Raw genomic sequence first — 20301 nt, forward strand, 5'->3', positions numbered from 1 at the left:
TGTCACAACTCACAAAGCAATAAGTTGTTTTGAAATGGTGTTTGCTGCCAAGGCCCCATTATATGTCACTTTTTTGTTGGTACTACTTCACTTCACTCCAAATTAATCACTTTTGGGTTTCAATAATCATTGTTCAAACCAAATCTTAGCCGCGCTTTGATCAACCACAAAAAGGCATGAATCAGAGGAAAAAGCATTCTCCTCTTATAGAGTTATCAGAGAATGAGAAAAAAAAAAGTTAAGATTTAATTAAAATTCTTAATACCCTCAATTCTTAAAAAGATTTAATCTATTAGCTTTTTATTACATATACTTATGAATGATAACTATGTTGTTAATTAAATAATACTATAATTCCTAGAGAGTTTTCAATTTTTCATAATAATCATTAATGTATGCTTATTGCTCATCATTCTCTATATATTAGACCGATGACATTAACGGCCCGTTTGGTTAGTGGTAGTAAATGGTAATAATAGAAATGTTTAAAGTGTAAAATTTCATCAAAAGTCTATGTCATTCTCATGGTTATGAAACTTTTATCACAAAATTTTTTTTTTTTTTACAAATTTCCATTTCCACCTAATATTACTTCTCCCAATAGTAATGCATTGGAATGAATTTTATGAAGAAAATGAGATGATTGAAGTTAGACAAGCATAGCCATCAAGGTAGTCAAGAGATTTTTCAACCAAAATTAAACTAGTTTTCATTCTCATTGCCACCGTTTATTACCATTTACCAAAAGGGTCGTAAGTGGTTTACATCTAGATGGGTTTGTAGGATTGAATGTAAGCAATCTTAGTATTATAGATAGACTGTTTTCAATTGTTCATGGTACTAAATATCATTTGTAACTTCAAATAAATAGAAAGTGCATGTGCTCTAGTAAACAATATATTTTGATATAGTCCATTTCTCTCTTGCCCCATGAAATTTAACCTCAATTTTCATCCACGCATTTAACTTTCTTTTTTATTTCATTTATGTATTTTTCTAAATTTTCAAAAATATTTTTATATTACTTTTTTTAATTGCATTGATTTGCTCATGCACTAATCATAAAGTAAATTTAAGTTAATTTAATAGAATAGAGAAAATATAACCTAAAACTAAATAGTTATAAATCTTTCTTAATCAAAAAGGAACAAATGTATGCTTATTACTAAGAATACTTCTATTAAATATGTAGATGTGGTTGAAATATTCTAGTAATTAAATTCATATTTTTATTATTTTGTAGAATTTGGTTGAAATTTCGCAGTACTATTATTTTTTTTTCTCTTTGAATCTACCTTATAATTAAAAAAATCTCAATCTATATCTCGATCAATGCAAGTTAACCCACATAGGCACATTCCTAATATATTATTGCATCTAGTATCAATTGGATATACACATTATGAACATATTTAGTGGCAAAGCGACATAAGTCGGGGAGAGGCTCGACCCCGTAATTTAAGTATGTGCGATGAATTTCATTTGCTTTTCTAATAAATCTATAATAAGAGCCAATTAATTATGTCAAAGTTAAGTAAGATTTAATAGTCGAAGTATGATAATAAACTTTTTAATTCATGTAATTTGTTGGATCAATTCTCATCTAATTCCCTATTTTCTTACGGGCTTAGAATAAAAAAATAAAAAAATAAATAAAATACGCATGACAAAATGGCATGCCTTAATGGCCCCTACACAAGAAACAAACATGATCAAGAATTAACATTTCTATATTAACCTATTTTACTCCTGGAAAACGACATTTTGAAAGTCTTCTCAAATACCATGTAATACAAATATCCAACAAATTTTATGAATATTGAATAGTGATCATTGTTTCATTGTCTGATACTCTGATTGAATTATCCCTTGTTTTCCTCGTTGACATCGTTGACACAATTTAAGTATGTAATGTACATATTGTGAAACAACAATCTTATTATATTTCCTTCATTTCAAATTACTTACAAAATTTTCTTTTTCATATCATTTAATGTACTAATTCAATTTTCAATATCTCAAGTTATGTATAATAAAAAATAAAAAATTGGATATTAACAGTTTTTGCGTTGAAATGAATCAAACAAGATCTCACTTAAGTATATTTTAACTTATAGATTAAAAACTAATCGCAAATAAAGAGTGATAAATAAATAGTGTAATAATCTTAAATGTTGCAAGTAATTTAAAATGTATAAAATAGTTGTTAAGGACATATTTTTGTTATATGCTGCAATAAAAAATATTAAATTTGAAATATTAAGATTTGAAGAAGTTTATTAGTAGTATATGCCTACTAAACTAATGCTCTATATTGGGACTAACTTTAATAGGTTATAATATCAACTCTAATATGTTATAATATCAACTTCAATAGATTATAACACCAACTCCGAATAGGTTATGACATCAATTTCCAATACCAACTTTAATGGGTTATAACATCTGTTGTGATTAGTGTGACTTGAGTGCACAATTAAAATGTATATTCATGTGTGTGTGACTCTTGAGTTATGGAATCTTTAAGGGTGTAATTATGTGGGTGAGTATTCATGGGAATTATGGGTGTTAATGAAAGTTAATGAAGAAGAAGAAGGGACTTGATTTATGTATGCTCGATCAGAATTCTGACAGAGGAAGCAGAGAGGTCGCTCGACCTACCCGCTCGACCGAGCGAGCCATATTGGTAGGTCGAGCGGTCAGACAGAATGCTTCAGAATGCAGCTGATACTCGCTCGACCGAGCGAGCTCTCTGATCCGGTCGAGCAGATCCTCTGATGTGCATGGGATGCTGTTTTTCGACCTTTCAAGTTCTTGGAATTATTTTATATTATTCATTACCCTATATTAATGTTGTATTCAGGAGAGCTATTGATATTTTTGTATCTAGTACTATATATAGAGCTCTCATACTCAAGGTGAATATCATCCACAAATACACTCCAAGCCAAACACTAGCCTATATCTCTTCTCTATTGTAATTCTCCATATTTGAGAGTTCTTTGAACTCCTTTTGATAATATAAGAGATACTACACCCCGGAGGACATAGCCTTAGTTGGGTGAACCTCGTTAAATCTTTGTGTCATTTTATTGCTTTATTTTCTCCTACAAACATTGATATCATTGATAGCTTAATTTGTTTGTCACTAAAACTTCATACACTCGATCTTGGTAATATTGGAGTTTGAAACACATTGTTCGAACTCTAATACATCGTCGCTTTCAACATCAACTCCAAATACCATCTTTATTAGGTTATAATATCAACTTTATTAGGTTATAATACCAACTTCAATAGGTTATAGCAATAATTCCAAATAGGGTCAAACGCGCACGTCAATTTTCAAATTCTTTTCTTTTTTTAATTGTTGGGCATGGGCCTAAAGAGTCATCTTACAGTCTCTCAGAAGTGGCATTGTTTAGTTATTGCCTATAAAAATAAGCGCATAGAAGCTAATGACTCGTTTGGTATTTGTGCAGTTTTTATTTTTAAAATTGTGTAATATATATTATCTATAATGAATAATAAATTAGTTAAATATGGAGAATATAATAATTTAAAAAATTGACAACTAAATAGTAAAAATCACTTTTTGATTTCTTATTTTTGATTTTTAGTTTTCATAAAAACAAAAAACTAAAAAGATACTTCATAGCAAACGAGCCTTAAAATTTTCAATGTGTGTATTGGAGAGAATACACATTATCCCCTCCCCTTTCTCTTGTCATCCATTAGTGTTTTTCATGTTTAAAATCATACTCCATATATCACTTTATCTCAATTAAAGTATGTATGTATCACTTCCTCAAGTAAAGATATGAGTTCAATGCTCCTTATCTCTCCTCTAGTCCTCCGGCTTTTCCTAGCCTTAGTATTGTTTTATGTCATCAAACCGATCCTGGGTTGTTCCTGACCATAGATAAGATAGACATTTGCATAGACACTTAAAAATTTGCAATTTATCATTAGTTCTTTTATCATTTAAGAATTATATAATACGTCTACATTTTAATGCTAATTATAATATATAGGATATATCTTTGTTATTTTTCCAAACACTCGTTTAAGTTCAGAATCGACATTCTATAGAGAGGGCCGGACTTATTTTTTATCCAACTGAAATCACTTAAAAAAATAATAATTAATCATAATACTATCTCTTACTTTTTCAAACACTTTGACAATAAAATAGAGCATGTTTTGATCATAACACCAAGTATTAATACCTACAACCCATCATCACATGGTCATAACTCCAACAATAAAAACAGACCCATTTTCCAATTAGCTTCAATTCATTCCAATTTAATAGCTTTTTCTCATTTTCTATCTCTAAACCCAAGAAAAAATACAGGGAAGTGATTCAAAAGCAGTAGAATAGAAGCAAGTATTCATTTTATTTATCATCTTTATCCATTCAAAAACCTTGGAAATGGTAAAATAAACATTAATAACAAATGCCCATAAATTTATTATTCTAGTTTAAATCTACAATGCAATTAAATAACAGTACCCATAAAGAAAAAAAACTTATTTACCATTACAATACAAGAAAAGGAAGGAAAAGAAGAATTAGAAGAAGACAAAATAAATGTAGACAAGAAGAAGAGATAAAACAGAGCATGGAATTTAGATGCTTGTTCAATATTTCTTCAATCATTTATTTTGTTTTAATCTTCTTCTTTGTTTCTTCTTCTATGGTTTCCCCTGTTTTTTCTTCCATGGATTCTGGTTTTGCTATAAAACCAAGCAATGAAACGCAGCGTTTTAGGAATGGTGTTGAAGTTCAGCGGTTAAGAAGAAGTAGAGAACATCTTAAAAAGATCAACAAAACTCCTGTTAAAACAATCCAAGTATGTATATTTTGATTTGTTTTTCTATCTTTTATTTTTTTAGTAGAATAAATAAAATATTGCATTTTTCTTTATTTTTGGTTAATGGGTTTTCATTACTAATTTAAATATTCAAATTTTATCAATATCAATATAATTATGCATAACGGGATTATGGTGCTATTTTATAGGGTTTTGGTAAAATTATATTTTTCATAAGGTTTATGAATAATCCCTAAAATACAACATTGGATAAATTTTTAGTTTCTTTTTTTTACATTTGATATTATCTATATCTTGAATTATTTGAAGGAAATAAATTAAAGAGCTAAGTATAAATATATGAAGGATTAATCATGTCAATTTATATATAATATGATGATATATAATTTTAACCTTAATATGAATAAATTGACTACTAAATTTAATGAAGTTACAATATAATCTCGGGCTTGCCTATATTACGACTCAGATCATTTAATCAAAATTTATTAATCATATAGGAAGAAAAATGAGTGTAGTCATTGTTAATAAATATTGTTTGTATAATCAGAGTGTAGATGGTGATCTTATAGATTGTGTATTGGCACATCAACAACCAGCATTTGATCATCCAATGTTGCAAGGTCAAAAACCATTGGTATGATTCTTTTTTATAAAAACCCAAAAATATTTTTAATTTTAATTTATTCATCAATTTCCTTCTAATACTGTATTTTGGAAAATTGTAAAAATATTTTTTGATAATTTGAAATATTATTACAGGAACCACCTGAGAGGCCAAAAGGGCATGATAGTAACAATAAGTTCGAAAAAAGCTTCCAATTATGGCATTTAACAGGAGAAGAATGCCCAAATGGGACAATTCCTATTAGAAGAACTATAGAAGATGATATGATAAGAGCTAGCTCTATTAGAAGATTTGGAAGAAAACCTCGACAATTTGTTAGAAGAGATTCTACTAGTTCTGACCATGAGGTAATTTTTTGTATTTTTTATTCCAACTCTCAACATTTTTTACAAAATTATGATAATTTTTAATGTTTAAAATCATAGGGTTTTTCGTGAATATATCTTTTGAACAAAAGACAATAAATGTACATTTTCTTAAAAAAATATTGTCTTTTTTTTAAAGAGAGCAAGACAGTTTCTCGATGAGATAATTGTAACATTTCTCAGATTTCTGAGAAATGGTTCTTGAAGATGGGAAGAAGAAGAGCAAAGCTACAGGATTGAATTCTTCCTTTTTTTATTTGATTGATTAAAAATTCTTATCTGAAATAGGAGGCATACAAGCATATATATACAGGAGAGGAAAAGAAGAGGGAAAAGAGTATGGGCCAAAACAAGAGGGCCAGCCCATGGACCAAAACACAAAATACACATATCAGTAATACCCCCCCTCAAGCTGGTGGGTAATCAACAGATTGAACACTCAGCTTGGACATTAACTTGTGGAGTTGTGGAGATGGAAGAGATTTGGTCAGAAGGTCAGCAAGCTGATCAGAAGTAGGGACATAGAGAAGCTTCAATAATCCTTCCATGACTTTTTCCCTAGTGAAGTGGCAATCCAATTCAATGTGTTTCGTCCTTTCATGGTGGACTGGATTCTTTCCTAAGTGGATTGCTGATTGATTGTCACAACACAACTTGACAGGTTGTAAGTGTTGAATCCCCAGTTCAGACAATAGACGTACAAGCCATGTTATTTCTGAGGCTGCTGAGGCTATAGCTCTGTACTCTGCTTCAGAGGATGATCGAGAAACAGTGGATTGTTTCTTTGATTTCCATGAGATAGGACTTTTCCCCAAAAGCATGATGTATCCTGTGATAGACCTTCTTGTGTTTGGGCAAGAGGCCCAATCTGAATCTGAGAACCCTTGGAGAGTTAGTTCATTACTGGATTGAAGAAGGATTCCTTGACCTATAGAGCCAGCTATGTATCTTAACATATGTGAAAGGGCCTTTGCATGCTGAATTCTTGGACTTTGGAGGAATTGACTGAGAGTTTGTACCCCAAAAGCAATGTCTGGTCTGGTATGTGTGAGGAAATTTAACTTGCCCACTATGCATCTGTACAGAGCAGGATTATGATAGAAATCTCCTTGATCTGCTGCTAATTTGATGTTAACTGGAAGAGGAGTTTTGGCTGTCTTAGAAAGATCCATCTCACAGCTTTCAAGGAGCTCCTTGGTGAACTTTCTTTGTGTTAAGATGATTCCTTCATTTATCCTTGAGACTTCAATGCCAAGGAAATAATTCAAATCTCCCAAATCCTTGATGCTGAAGACTTTGTGTAGGTGATTTTTGAGGTCATTTAGGATGGTTGTGTTGGTACCTGTAAGAATAATGTCATCTACATAAACTGCAACAACACACAAATCCACATTATCATTATATATGAATAAAGAATAATCATTCTTGCTTTGTATAAAGTGTTTGTGTTGTAATTCAATAGTAAGTTTTGCAAACCATTGCCTACTAGCTTGTTTTAACCCATAGAGGGACTTGAGTAGCTTGCATACTTTTTGTTCTGGATTAGGAATACCAGGAGGCATACGCATGTATACTTCTGTATCAAGAGAGCCATGTAAGAATGCATTGTTGATGTCAAGTTGATACAAGGGCCCCAAACATCTATATGCAACAAATCAAAACAATTTTTGCTTCTACTTCCTGTTTTTGGAAAAGAATTTCTAGTTTGTTTTGCTCTAGGGCAAATTTGGCAAATACAGTCAAGACCATTCCTATTTGCTAAGTTATCATTAACAAGCTGTAGCCTATTGAATGGTATATGGCCCATCCTTAAGTGCATCAACTTCAGCTCTTCTGTAGCAGCAATGTTGACAGAGCTTCTTGTTTTACCATCATCAATTTTAACTGCATAAAGTCCGGACTCCAGATTACCAAGAACCAGTGTACTTCTCTGTGAATGATCCTGGATCATGCACTTGTCATGTGTAAAGACTATATTACAATCCATGTCCTTACATAATTTGTGTGTTGAAATTAAATTGAACTGAAGTTTTGGAACATGAAGCACATTTTTCAGAATAATACCATTTTCAAATGTTATAGTTCCAATATTTTCTATTTTTAGTTTCTTTCCATCAGCCACTGTGATTTTGTTAGGTGATTTGTCAAAAACATTGTAATTATCAAATAATTCTAAATTAGAACAAATATGATCAGTGGCTCCACTATCTATTATCCACTTTGAATTCAGACAAGTTATTGAACAAGGACTTTTACCTGCTGTGTTGGCCTTTTCTATGGCTTGAATGTCATTGCATTTTTTGCTTTCTTTAATCAGGTTTACTAATTGTTTGCATAAATCAGTTTCTGGATCTGGTTCATCATCTGATTCTTCTTCACAAGTCATGGCTGCCACTCTTCTTCCTTTTATTCCCTTGTTGTTCTTCTCATTCTTGGGATAACCTTTTAGCTTGTAACACTTATGTATGGTATGGTTTGTCATTTTGCAATACTCACAGTACAGGTTGTTCTTCTTAAGGGTTGTAGGTCTGTTTATCCCACCTCTAACTCCATCACTTGCAGTGAATGCCATGGTGGAATGTTTGTTGAGCACATCTGCTATTTCTTGTTGTCTCTCATCTTGTATGAGTAAGTTGTAGGCAACAGAAATATTAGGAAGAGGATTCATCATTAGAATATTTGTTCTAACAGCATTGTGTTTGTTGTCCAATTTCATGAGAAATTGTACTAATCTTTCATCTTGCTGATTTTTGATAAATTTCTTTAAGAAATTGCATGAACAGCCATTGCATGTGCAGATTGGAGTAGGGTTTGCCGCACTGATTTGGTCCCAAATACCTTTGATTTTTGTAAAAAATACTGCAATAGGACTATCGTCTTGATTAATCTTGCTTAAATTTTGTTGTAAAGAAAATAGTTGTGGTCCTGATATTACTGAATATCGATCTTCAAGATCTTTCCAGATCTCGTAAGCAGTGGAGAAATATAAAACGCTCTTTGCTATAGTATTGTCCACAGATCTGAGTAGATATGAAATTATCATGTTGTTGCATCTTTCCCAACCTTTGAAGAGAGGATCATTGGGTTCAGGCTTAATCATGCTTCCATCAATAAAAGCAATTTTGTTCTTCATTGACAAAGCTAAAACCATAGCTCTCTTCCAATCAGCGTAATTATCACCATTGAATTTCTCTGAAACCAAAGAAACAGTAGGGTTTTCATTTGGGTGAATGTAGTATATAGAATTTGGATCAGCAATTGGATTTTGTGAAGTATAATTCGATTCAAGCATTTTGAGATCAAGAAAGACAAGGAAGAAGAAGGTGATTCAAGAATTATGAGATGAAATCTTTTGATCGGAATTTTGGGAAATCGATATTGAAGAAATTTCAGAATTGAGATACAATTTCAATGATTGTAGAAAAGGAAAAAAAAAAAAAAAAAAAAAAAAAAACGCGGAAGATTTGTAGGAGCAGATCTCAATCCGCTCTGATACCATGTAACATTTCTCAGATTTCTGAGAAATGGTTCTTGAAGATGGGAAGAAGAAGAGCAAAGCTACAGGATTGAATTCTTCCTTTTTTTATTTGATTGATTAAAAATTCTTATCTGAAATAGGAGGCATACAAGCATATATATACAGGAGAGGAAAAGAAGAGGGAAAAGAGTATGGGCCAAAACAAGAGGGCCAGCCCATGGACCAAAACACAAAATACACATATCAGTAATAATAATTTCAAAAAAAGTGTCATATTTTAATAATTATGTTAGTTTGACTATTTAATCTATGTATGAGGAGTGTCTTACGGTGAGACTGTCTCACACAAGAATTTGTGTCGTTTAAAACATAAATTTATGTAATGATATAATTTTAATACCAGAGATAAGTAGAATTTTTTGTAAATGTAACTTTTAAAGAAAAGATGTAAAAAAAAAAGGCAAAGTACTTGAGTTTGTTCATCATTATCACCGTATGCTCATTTAGTTAGTGGTATTAATGGATAATGAAAATAATTTATAGTGTAAAATTTTATCAAAAATTGCATATTATTTTCATGGTAATAAAATTTTGATCACGAAAAAGTTTTTTTGTTTCCAAATTTCCGTTACCGCCTAATACCACCTCTTCCAATAATAATGCATTGGAATGAATTTTATGATGAAAATGAGAAGATTAAAGTTAGACAAGTATGACATTAATCAAGGTACCAAAGAGATTTTTCAATCAAAATTACATTAATTTTTTATTTTCATTACCACCGTCTAAACGGCCCCTAAAGGTCATAGTTAACACAAGGCAAAGGGGTCAAAAGACTTGGAAAAAAGATTTTTAAAGTTTTCTGGATGTCCCTCATTTTTTTTGAATTATCCTATATATGACAGAAATAAATAAGAAATTTCTTTAAAAATTTATTGTTTTATTTCGTTGACATAGCCTTACAAACTAAAATTACTATTTAAAATAAATTAATTGACTATGGAAAAAGAATTTAAATTCATTTTATAAAATATTTCCCTCCAAAAAACTTAAGCAAAATTCATTTCATCGTATTTTTCTAAACTAATAATGGGAAACAACATTACAATAAAAGGTTGTGTATGTCTTGACATGTTAAACTGTACCGAAATGAGGTTAAAATAGAGCTATTTAATGGCGTCAAAATTTATTTTAATAGTTGTAAAAAAATAACATGAGATGATAAAATACTATTTTAAATATATTCAAACTTCTTCAAATTAAACTAGTTTTTATAAAATATTATATGTTAAATTGGAATAAACAAAAATCTCACACTCGAAATAAGCAAACGTATATTCAAACTAGTTACTTTATTTATTTATGGAAAAAAGAAATTTGTACGTTATTTTTTATGGATATATAAAAGTTAAAAGTCATATGAGATTTTATTATTTTTAAAATAATGAATTTACTTTTTAACATTGTCAATATTAAATCAAAATGTGATTTACTCATTAATTTACTTATTAAGTTTCGCTCATTAATTAATTTACTTAATTTTATGCAACAAATTAATTAATTTATTTATATATTTATTTTTCATTAATGAGGAAGCTTTCACTATTTAACCATTTCATATCATGTCAAAAAAATTCAAACAAACATTTTACTAAAAATAAAATAAAAATTTAGTAATAAGAAAACATTAATGTAAAATCAGAAATATTGGTATGAAAAGATTTGTGTTGTACTCCTATGACTGAAATGAAAGGAGAAATATTTATTGTAGTTAGTTGTTCTTTAACTTATCCTCATTTAATTTTGGACAGGTTATTGCTTTATGTAGTAATACCTCATTTCCAAATTTTTCTTCATTTAGTGTAGTTCTACATAATTGTCTCTTGTATAGAGAGTTTAATTTAATTTCATTAATTTTTATTTCTTGCAAAAAAAATATTTCCATCAATAGCATTATTTCGGATTTTCTTTTTGTGTTTTTCTAGTATTCGATTTGGCTTTATTTATTTTTCTTAAGGAAAAAATAATACATGATATTTCTCTTGCTTTTATCAATCTTAACCAATTTAATTATACGTAAAAGTAGAGTCGTTATATTGTTGCAGATAATAGCAATAATGCTAAAGTCTTAGTACAGTTGAATTAAATTGGACAAGATATGCCCTAATTTATAATTGTTATTGTCGTTTATTAGTTGCAGCAACTTTTTTATGAGATCATCTCATTATAAAGCAGATCCATACAAGGAATCTAAAGTCATAAAATAAGTATACTTGTTCAAAGTGATGTTATAATTGATTTATTAGGACTTTTTAGCCCATTAAAAATGCCACAATTAGATGAGAATTTGTGTATTAGCTATTACTCAGATATTTGATTTCTATAATCAATTAAACTATAGATATCAAATATTTTATAAAACCACCAATGAATGATTTTATCATAGAAAATGGTATATAAAGTCCTTAAAATTATAAGTAAGCATAGAATTATATCATCATAAATTTCAATAACCTTGCAAAAATTAAATTTTATTTTGATTTAAGAAATTCCTAACATTTTATATATTTTGTGATTTTACAGCATGCTGTGGGATATGTATCTGGACAACAATATTATGGAGCAAAAGCTAGTATAAATGTTTGGTCACCAAGAGTGTCTAATCCTTATGAATTCAGCTTATCACAAATGTGGGTCATTTCTGGTTCCTTTGGAGATGATTTAAACACAATTGAAGCTGGTTGGCAGGCATGTTATTTTCTCATTATCCTTCTATAAATTAAACTTCAAGGGTTAATGGATGCTAATTCATTAAAATCAACTTTTATTGGCAATGTTTGAAAATTAGTTATGAACTGTTGGGTAGTTTGGTAATTTTGAAGCCAATCCTAACACTGTTCATTGTTAGTTATTTATTAGAGAAAAATATGTTAAAAAGCCAATGAAAAAATCTATCATTTTTAACTTTTGAATTTAACTTAAAAGTCTGCTTTTTAGTTGGGTTAAATAAAAATCTTAAACCAAATAATTTTTTTTAAACATTTTACAAAATCACATGCCCATTAATTAAATCAATTAATATTTGATATTTTAATTTTTCTAAACAAATTATTTATTTCAAGGGAATTGTTCTAGCTAGAATTATTAATTACTTCTAATTTTTATAGGCACTATAAATCATAAATGGAGTATTACCCTGTTTCTCTCATTAAAAAAACTCACATGTTGTAATTTGAAATAATGAGGAATATTAATATTTTGCCTAGTGTTGTTAATTGTTGAAATTTATTGCTGGCTACTACTTACCCAACATCTCAATTACTAATAGAAGTCAAGAAATGTGGCTAATTGTGGGCTAAATCAATTAATACTGTTTCAGGTTAGCCCAGAGCTATATGGTGACAACTACCCTAGGTTTTTTACATATTGGACTGTAAGTTGCCTTTCTACCATTTTTGTACTTCTAAAAAATTAGATAATAATAATAATAAAATAATAACTTCAATTTGCTCAAAATAATCTCAATTATTAGTTAGAAATATTATATAATAATTTTAAATATGAGATATATTTTCTTAAAATAATTTGATTTCTGCTCATAACAAACTCAAATTGGGTGCAATATAAGAGAAAAATATATCAATAGTTAAAATTATTATGAAATAATCATTAATTGAGATTATTTTGAGCAAATAAATAATAGTTAAAATTATTAATGTCTATTTTTTCTTTTTTTTTCTTTGAGGTGTATTTCTAATTTCTAAACAATAAAAGAAAAACTACTCACTATCATAAGATGCACTACATGGATAGGGTTAATTTAGGTCCAAGTTTGCCGTATTCATAAATTGGTTATTTAATTAAAAATCATATTAATATTGAATCATGAAAAGATAGAAATATGGCAATCAAGTTCATTCAGCAAACTTAAAAGACTGTTTTATTTTAACACTTAATTTATTTGTATTAGTTGACTTATTTAACCTGTGCATAAGTCGTGTCTCATAATAATACTATTTATCTGTTTCATATGATAATTTATGCAATTATATTTTATAATGTTGACATTTATGATTATGACTAATATACCTTGCTACCTTTGATATTGCAGAGCGATGCCTATGAAGCCACCGGATGCTACAACTTGCTATGCTCTGGCTTTGTTCAAACTAATAGTAGGATTGCTATTGGGGCTGCAATTTCACCTACATCATCATACAAAGGAGGACAATTTGATATTAGCTTGTTAATATGGAAGGTACTTTTTTTATTTTTTTAGTACTTTTTCTGGTCCATTATATTTACAACTGATATTAATATTTCACTATATAATATGTCACAATCAATTACAAGAACGGAGATAATATGTGATTACTTTTTCAACGAGATTAGAATTACATAAAAATAATCCACCACTGACTTTTGAAATTAAGCTCAAATTAATTCCATTGAAGATCAATAATATTCATAAAGTTTAAATTACTGACACAAATATTTTTTACTCTACCTAAAATTATTTAGTTCGTATAAATAGTTAGAATGAGAAATAAAAATCTTATATTACACGTTATAAAATTAGTAATAATATGAGTCATAAGTTGAACTATAAATTTTTGTGAATTAAGCTTAAATTATTTAAAATTTTCAAATAATAATATTTGTAAGACTTGCAAGACCTTAGATTTTACTACTAGTACTTGACTATCATTGTACTTGAAGACATGGAATGTTTTCAACAATTGCATGCACATGTTTGTATTATTAATCTTCCTAGCAAGATGGACATGTATGATGTACCTACTTAGATATAATATGCCTTATAAAGCGTCTATAATTAGTTTATTACTATATATAATTAAAAAGATTCATTTTACAAAAAAAAATAAAATAAAATACTAGATTGTATTTTTTTAAAAAAATTTTAATAATAAGAAAACAATTTTAAATTGGTAACCCATTAAAAAATCAATCTGATTAAGTACTTACACTGATAAAAAAAAAATAAATTTAAATCAATACATATCTTAAAATCTCACTGAAAATACTTAAAAATATCCTAATTTGATAAGTCATTTGGCACAAACTAACATGTGTAAAAGAAAAGGGACCAATATTTTCGGAAAAGAATCAGAATCAGAATTTACAAAACTTTATTTGCTGTTCATAGAAACATGATCGAAACTTGAACAAAAAATCCTCTTACCCTTTCCTATTCGAATTTAGTAAGAGTAGTTTTCTTCTTTATTGCACGCCTGCACTACATTAGGTTAGTGCGTTATAGCTTTCTTTGATTATTTTTTAATCACAGAGATATCTCATTTTGTTTTAATTAAAATAATTACTTTTTTCATCATAAGTAAGATTTTAAATTTAATTTTTACTTAATCCTTTTAGTTTTTAGTCTATCTGATAATAAAAAAAAATTATATAATAGATGCCTTTTGTTTTTAGTATTTTTTTCGAGTTTACGAGATTCTATTAATTATATCCTTCCGATTTTTGTACATCTAAAGTTACCAAACAAAATTTATGTGTACTGTGAAAGTCATTGCAATAAAGGGACATTTTATAGTTATTGAATTTTTAAGTCATTTATTAAAATTTTGTGATTTTAAGTGTTTTTCAATACTAATATAAAATCTTAATAATTAATTTTAATTACTAAATAAAAATAAAAATAAATTATTTAAAATAATACAAGGTTAAACCTATATCAAGGGTACCAAAACTAGATCTTATTCACTTTCCATTTCAAATTAGTTACAGCAAGTTACAACATATGACTTTTTGTTTAATTTTTAGATATTAGGGTTGGAAAAAGAAAAATAAATTGGATTAACAAATGCCCTAAGTAGGGGTGATTAAATTAAATTTGAATTCGTAAGAAATCTTTAGAAAATTTATAGCATACACGATAAATTAATTTGAGACTATCTAAGAGAAAATATAAACTAAATTCGAGATTAATATAGTTAAAAAAACAATTTATCCATAGTCATGTCAATGTTCTTAAATTGAGCTTAGTGTCAAATTTTGACCGAAAAGTTCAATCAATATGTATCAGAAAATTTATCTATGTAAGATTTTAACAGAATCAACTCGGCTAGGTATTAAAAGCCATTTAATAGCATTAAGGTAATGAAAGGTTATATATATTTTCTAAAAACAATTTTCTTATTAATTTTTAAAAATTTACAATTAAAACTATTTAAATTTTATATAAAAAAATCCTAATACAAAATTAGTAGTAATTCCACCACTCGAAATCACTCATCTTCAATTGATTCCCCCATAACTTTTCTATATTATTATGGAATATATATTTTGTGTTGATTACTTCGAGGTACGTTGTAATAGTCTATTTCGAGACCATAGCCATTAAGCCATATTAAATAAATTAAACTCCAAATAATAAAATCCTGCACAACTTAGTTTATACGGCAAACCATCTCTATGTTTTCACGCAACAACCTTGCCTAGTTATCGTTACCATGCACTTGGAAATACGGGAAACATGAAAAAGGAGAAAAAATAAAGTATAATACCAAATAAATTATTGATTTACTACTAATTAAACAATATTATTGGGAATATAAATAAGCATTGTATTGATAAAACAACTCTATCAAAATTTTAAATGTTCATTTATTTACTTTGTCACCCTCACTTACATAATGCATTCCTTACTATTAAGTTTAGCTGAATTTATTGTCAATGTGAACATATAATTGAGATAACACGAGATATACACACTTTATAAGCTAAGAAGATATCATCCTAAAGCTATAAGGCAATGGGAGGAAGGGCTCCAATGACTTATATAAGTGTGCACTCCATTATTCATCGATGTGGGATAAATCATCCGAACACCCCCTCACATGCAAACCTTCGTCAAATTCACATGTGTGAGTAATCAATTAGGGTAGGAACGCGATTCTTTTTGGGCTTACCATTTTAATTATATTGATCGAACCAGCAACTCTAATACCATATTAACGATCCATCTCAATCAAAAGCAGTTGATGGTTGAGGCCTTCTGAATATATTTTATATACTCTAATAGTTAGGCTCCATCAATATGTGAACGTGGTACAAGTCTCTTTATCTTTAAGGTAAAATTTCACTTAAAAATAGGAGTGAAAGAGATTAATCTTGATTTGGGCTTCAAATAACATACTCCCTAGTTCCTATTAGCTTATATGTCTCTTTAATAATCATTTTTCTTGAAACGGTATTACAAATTAAAGTTATAATATATTTTATTATTCAGGATCCGAAGCATGGAAATTGGTGGCTGGAATTCGGGTCAGGTGTTTTAGTCGGATATTGGCCATCATTTTTGTTCACCCACCTACGTAACCATGCAAATATGGTACAATTTGGAGGTGAAATAGTAAATTCAAGGGCACAAGGTTTCCACACTTCAACACAAATGGGAAGTGGTCATTTTTCTAGTGAAGGTTTTGGAAAAGCATCTTATTTTAGAAATTTACAAATTGTAGATTGGGGTAATAGTTTAATTCCATTATCAAACCTTAAAGTTTTGGCTGATCACCCAAATTGTTATGATATTAGAGGTGGCATTAATAATGCTTGGGGTCAATATTTTTATTATGGAGGTCCTGGAAGAAATGTTAGATGTACCTAGCTAATTAATTATTAGGGCACACTAAATTTTATTTTCTTATTACAATTTTGTTTGGGGTGCCTTATATATCTTTGGGGTTTTGTCAAAATTGTTAATGGGTTTGTGTTTTTTATTAGTTTTTATTTTTTTAAAATAGGAAAATTTTGGGTTCTTGGTTTATAGGTGATCCATTAATCACACTAGAAGGCTTTGTATAAATTTTATCTTGGAAAGGAAATGGTTAATATAGCATATTAGTGTGGTTTGTCCTTTATTATTTCTTGCCTTTTATTTTTCTTTTCATATATTGTTCGTCATATATATATATATATATATATATATATATATATATATATATATATATATATATATATATATATATATAACGAATTCACCCTTTATTATAAGTTAGTTGACATGAAATTAAATGAATGAAGAGTAGGAGTTAATAGGGAGGGCATTTTGACAGCAAAATAAACGCAAAATCATGATGGATCGAGGTGATCACAACAGGACTATGAATGAAGAGAATGAATGAGTAAATTTGATAAATACACCACATGCATCAATTTAATGTCATTACGAACCTGAATGATTATTACAATACAATACACAGGATAAGGACTTCTACACTTTCATGGAATTCATGAAGCATATGTATTAATTAGTCAAGAATTCATTATATTTATTTAATGGATATTTTAGCTACATTAATATATGTGTCGTCATCATCAAACTTAGTGTATTCCGACCCTTTTATAGAAAACTATGATTAGGGTCTGCAGAGAAAATAAAGACGGCAACTCATGCCGATAAAGAAAAATACGGTCAAAGAGTCTCTCGGCTCAAGAAGGATCTTTAAAGAGAGAAACCTATAACTATCCGTAAGCCTGCAATTTACAACACACGTTGATCATGAAAATAATTTTTTTTACACAAGGAATAATTAATGTTAGTAACGAGAGTTTATTTACTAGGTTAATTCATAATACTTAATAACAATAGTTTATTATAGATAATATGATATTTATATATAAGGACATTCATACATACTAGAAGATTTTTTTTATTAATGTAAAGTAGGCTGAAAAAAAGAGGGAACTAGATAAGAGTCTAATTTATGACCTTTTTTGAAATAGTGGAACTTGATCTAAATTGGTAATGATTATAATCTTACGGTGTGGTGTTAATCAGCTCAAATTCTATATTTTGTATCAGTTAGTGTGAGAATTATAGGTTGACTTAGTAGTTAAAAATATTTTTGGAAAATTTCACGTGGTAACCCTGAGATTTAGGGTTTTTCACATGGTACCTAAAACTTTTAAAAAATTCATGCGGTAACCCTGAGGTTTACCAAATTGTTCCACCGTGACCTTTTGGCACATAAAACATTAGTAAACGTTAATTTCGAAGCTTTTAAGGTTATTGTACGCCTATTTATGCGACTCACCATTTCAAATGCCATCAATTTCAACCCTCCAAAACATAAACCCTAACTCTACCATCTTTCATCCAAATTATATTTTCCCCCAAATCCAAAGAAGGTAAAGTCAGGGTTTATGTTTTGAGGAAAAGGTTGAAACTGATAGCATTTGAATTGGTGAGTCGCATAAATAGGCACATAACAGCCTCAAAACTTCGAAATTAACTTGACTAACGTTTTATGTGCAAAAAGGTCATGATGGAACAATTTTGTAAACCTCAGGGTTACCGCGTGAATTTTTTTAAAAGTTTTGGTTACCACATGGAAAACCCAAAACGTTAAGGTTGCCACATGGAATTTCTCAATATTTTTTTATTTTGTAATTTCAGTTCAATTTTCACCATCTAGATGATAAATTAATTAGATGATAAATAAATAAATTAACTAATAAAAAGAGAACTAGTGGAATAGTACATCTAATTTCAATGTTTTATTTTTTTTCAAGCTATGAGTTGTCGTCTTTCATCCTTGTTCAGATCCTAATCATAGTTTTCATATGAGCGGAGATATGATGATGATTTTTTCCGGAGCTCTAAAAAATTTACAGATTAATTTTTATTATTGCATTGTTTCGAATTGTAAAGACCTTTTATTATAATATCTATTTTTATCATAATTGTTCTGAATTATAAAGAATTTCTAAGTCTATAACCGTACACATATTAAAGATCACAGTGAATAATACACCTTTAAATTTCTTTGGAGTGTTTTATTTGATTATGTGTGTTATTTATACTGCACTAATTTAAACCCTAACATATTTAAGTGAGCATAATAATAAAATATTATAAAAAATTAATATTGATAAAATTTACATAAAAAAATCATGTAAAATTTTAACTTGACTATATCTTAGCCTATATATCTAAATTAAAAATAAAATATAAATTGTAAGTAATTGATACTTAGTAAATAACAAATGAAACACTATAAGAAACTGAGAAAATACAAAAACTTCAAACCGGAAAACAACATGAGGATTTGGATTAAGGCCTATTGTTGTCAGCACTGGGTCATGAAACAAAAGGTGCAGATATCAACTACTCCTACTTCCATACACCAATTCTTACTAAAGACCGTCTCTTAGAGAAAAATCTCATTTTGAGCCGGCTCATTTTTAAAATTAAAAAAAAATAATCAAATACAATTAATTACTCTCTCTTTCTTCCATTTTAAAACTTCTTCCTCTCAATAACTGTACAACTTTTATTTATGATTCTTTCAATTTCTCTCTCTTTCTTCCCAGACATTGATTTTCTTTCTCTTCCTCTTCAAGTATATTATTTTGGATTGATTTTCTTCCTCTTCATCTTCAAGTATACCATTTTGGATTTCTTCTCAAATCATATTACAATGGAATATTTAATGTGGGAATTCGATTGTTTTGAAAGGTATAAAAATTTAAGATTTTATTTGTTGAAAATGATCGTAATTATAAATTTACAATCTTCTGTTTTTTTTAAAAAAAAAAAAACTAACCTTCATCAATGGTGAAAACAATGATGTCGAAGAAGACAACAATGTGTACTGTTTGAGATAAGGTAATGAAAGCAATTGGGGTAATAAATTTATATATTTAGGGATATAACCAAATATAATTGGTATTATAACTATGAACATTTGACATAGGTTGATGTAGTTGGGAGTATAACATTGTTTAGTGTGGGTTATATTATTTTTTAGTTGGGGCTGTAACATAATGTAGTTGGGAGTATAACATTGTTTCGTTGGGGTTATAACATGGTTTAATTGAGATTATAAAATTGTTTAGTTGGGGTTATAACATTGTTTAGTTGGGGTTATGACACAGTTTAGTAAGGGTTATAACATTGATTAGTTGGGGTTATATGTTCAAGTTGGAGTCAACACATTTTTTATACAT

At 28.7% G+C, this 20301-nt stretch overlaps 2 protein-coding genes across 4 annotated transcripts; one reads left to right on the plus strand and one right to left on the minus strand.

Moving 5' to 3' along the window:
- The first annotated feature begins 4240 nt into the window (after positions 1-4240).
- On the plus strand, positions 4241-17201 carry LOC130820993 (uncharacterized). 2 transcript variants are annotated; one of them, XM_057686579.1, is made up of 7 exons: positions 4241-4856; positions 5389-5475; positions 5601-5813; positions 11893-12057; positions 12689-12742; positions 13421-13567; positions 16580-17201. In XM_057686579.1, the coding sequence occupies exons 1-7, from the start codon at positions 4497-4499 to the stop codon at positions 16955-16957; spliced, it is 1404 nt and encodes a 467-aa protein (XP_057542562.1). In that variant the 5' UTR covers positions 4241-4496; the 3' UTR covers positions 16958-17201. The 2 variants fall into 2 exon arrangements, with proteins under 2 accessions (XP_057542562.1, XP_057542563.1); XM_057686580.1 differs by having other exon boundaries at positions 4720-4856; positions 5411-5475; positions 16580-17187.
- LOC130820994 (uncharacterized) lies at positions 7605-9397 on the minus strand. 2 transcript variants are annotated; one of them, XM_057686582.1, is made up of 2 exons: positions 8088-9397; positions 7605-7773 (listed from the first exon to the last, which is right to left on the minus strand). In XM_057686582.1, exons 1-2 carry the CDS (start codon positions 9121-9123, stop codon positions 7739-7741), a joined length of 1071 nt encoding a protein of 356 aa, XP_057542565.1. In that variant the 5' UTR covers positions 9124-9397; the 3' UTR covers positions 7605-7738. The 2 variants fall into 2 exon arrangements, with proteins under 2 accessions (XP_057542565.1, XP_057542564.1); XM_057686581.1 differs by having other exon boundaries at positions 7605-7785.
- Positions 17202-20301: the final 3100 nt, after the last annotated feature.

The sequence above is a fragment of the Amaranthus tricolor genome, chromosome 8 (genome assembly GCF_026212465.1).
Source record: "Amaranthus tricolor cultivar Red isolate AtriRed21 chromosome 8, ASM2621246v1, whole genome shotgun sequence".
NCBI lineage: Eukaryota > Viridiplantae > Streptophyta > Magnoliopsida > Caryophyllales > Amaranthaceae > Amaranthus > Amaranthus tricolor.

Coding starts and splice junctions, on each gene's coding strand:
- LOC130820993 (XM_057686579.1), top strand. CDS start 4,497: ATGCAATTAAATAACAGTACCCATAAAGAAAAAAAACTTATTTACCAT. Junction 5,814..11,892: donor CTACTAGTTCTGACCATGAG/GTAATTTTTTGT, acceptor GTGATTTTACAG/CATGCTGTGGGATATGTATC. Junction 13,568..16,579: donor TTAGCTTGTTAATATGGAAG/GTACTTTTTTTA, acceptor TTTATTATTCAG/GATCCGAAGCATGGAAATTG.
- LOC130820994 (XM_057686581.1), bottom strand. CDS start 9,123: ATGCTTGAATCGAATTATACTTCACAAAATCCAATTGCTGATCCAAAT. Junction 7,786..8,087: donor AGAAAAGGCCAACACAGCAG/GTAAAAGTCCTT, acceptor ACACATGACAAG/TGCATGATCCAGGATCATTC.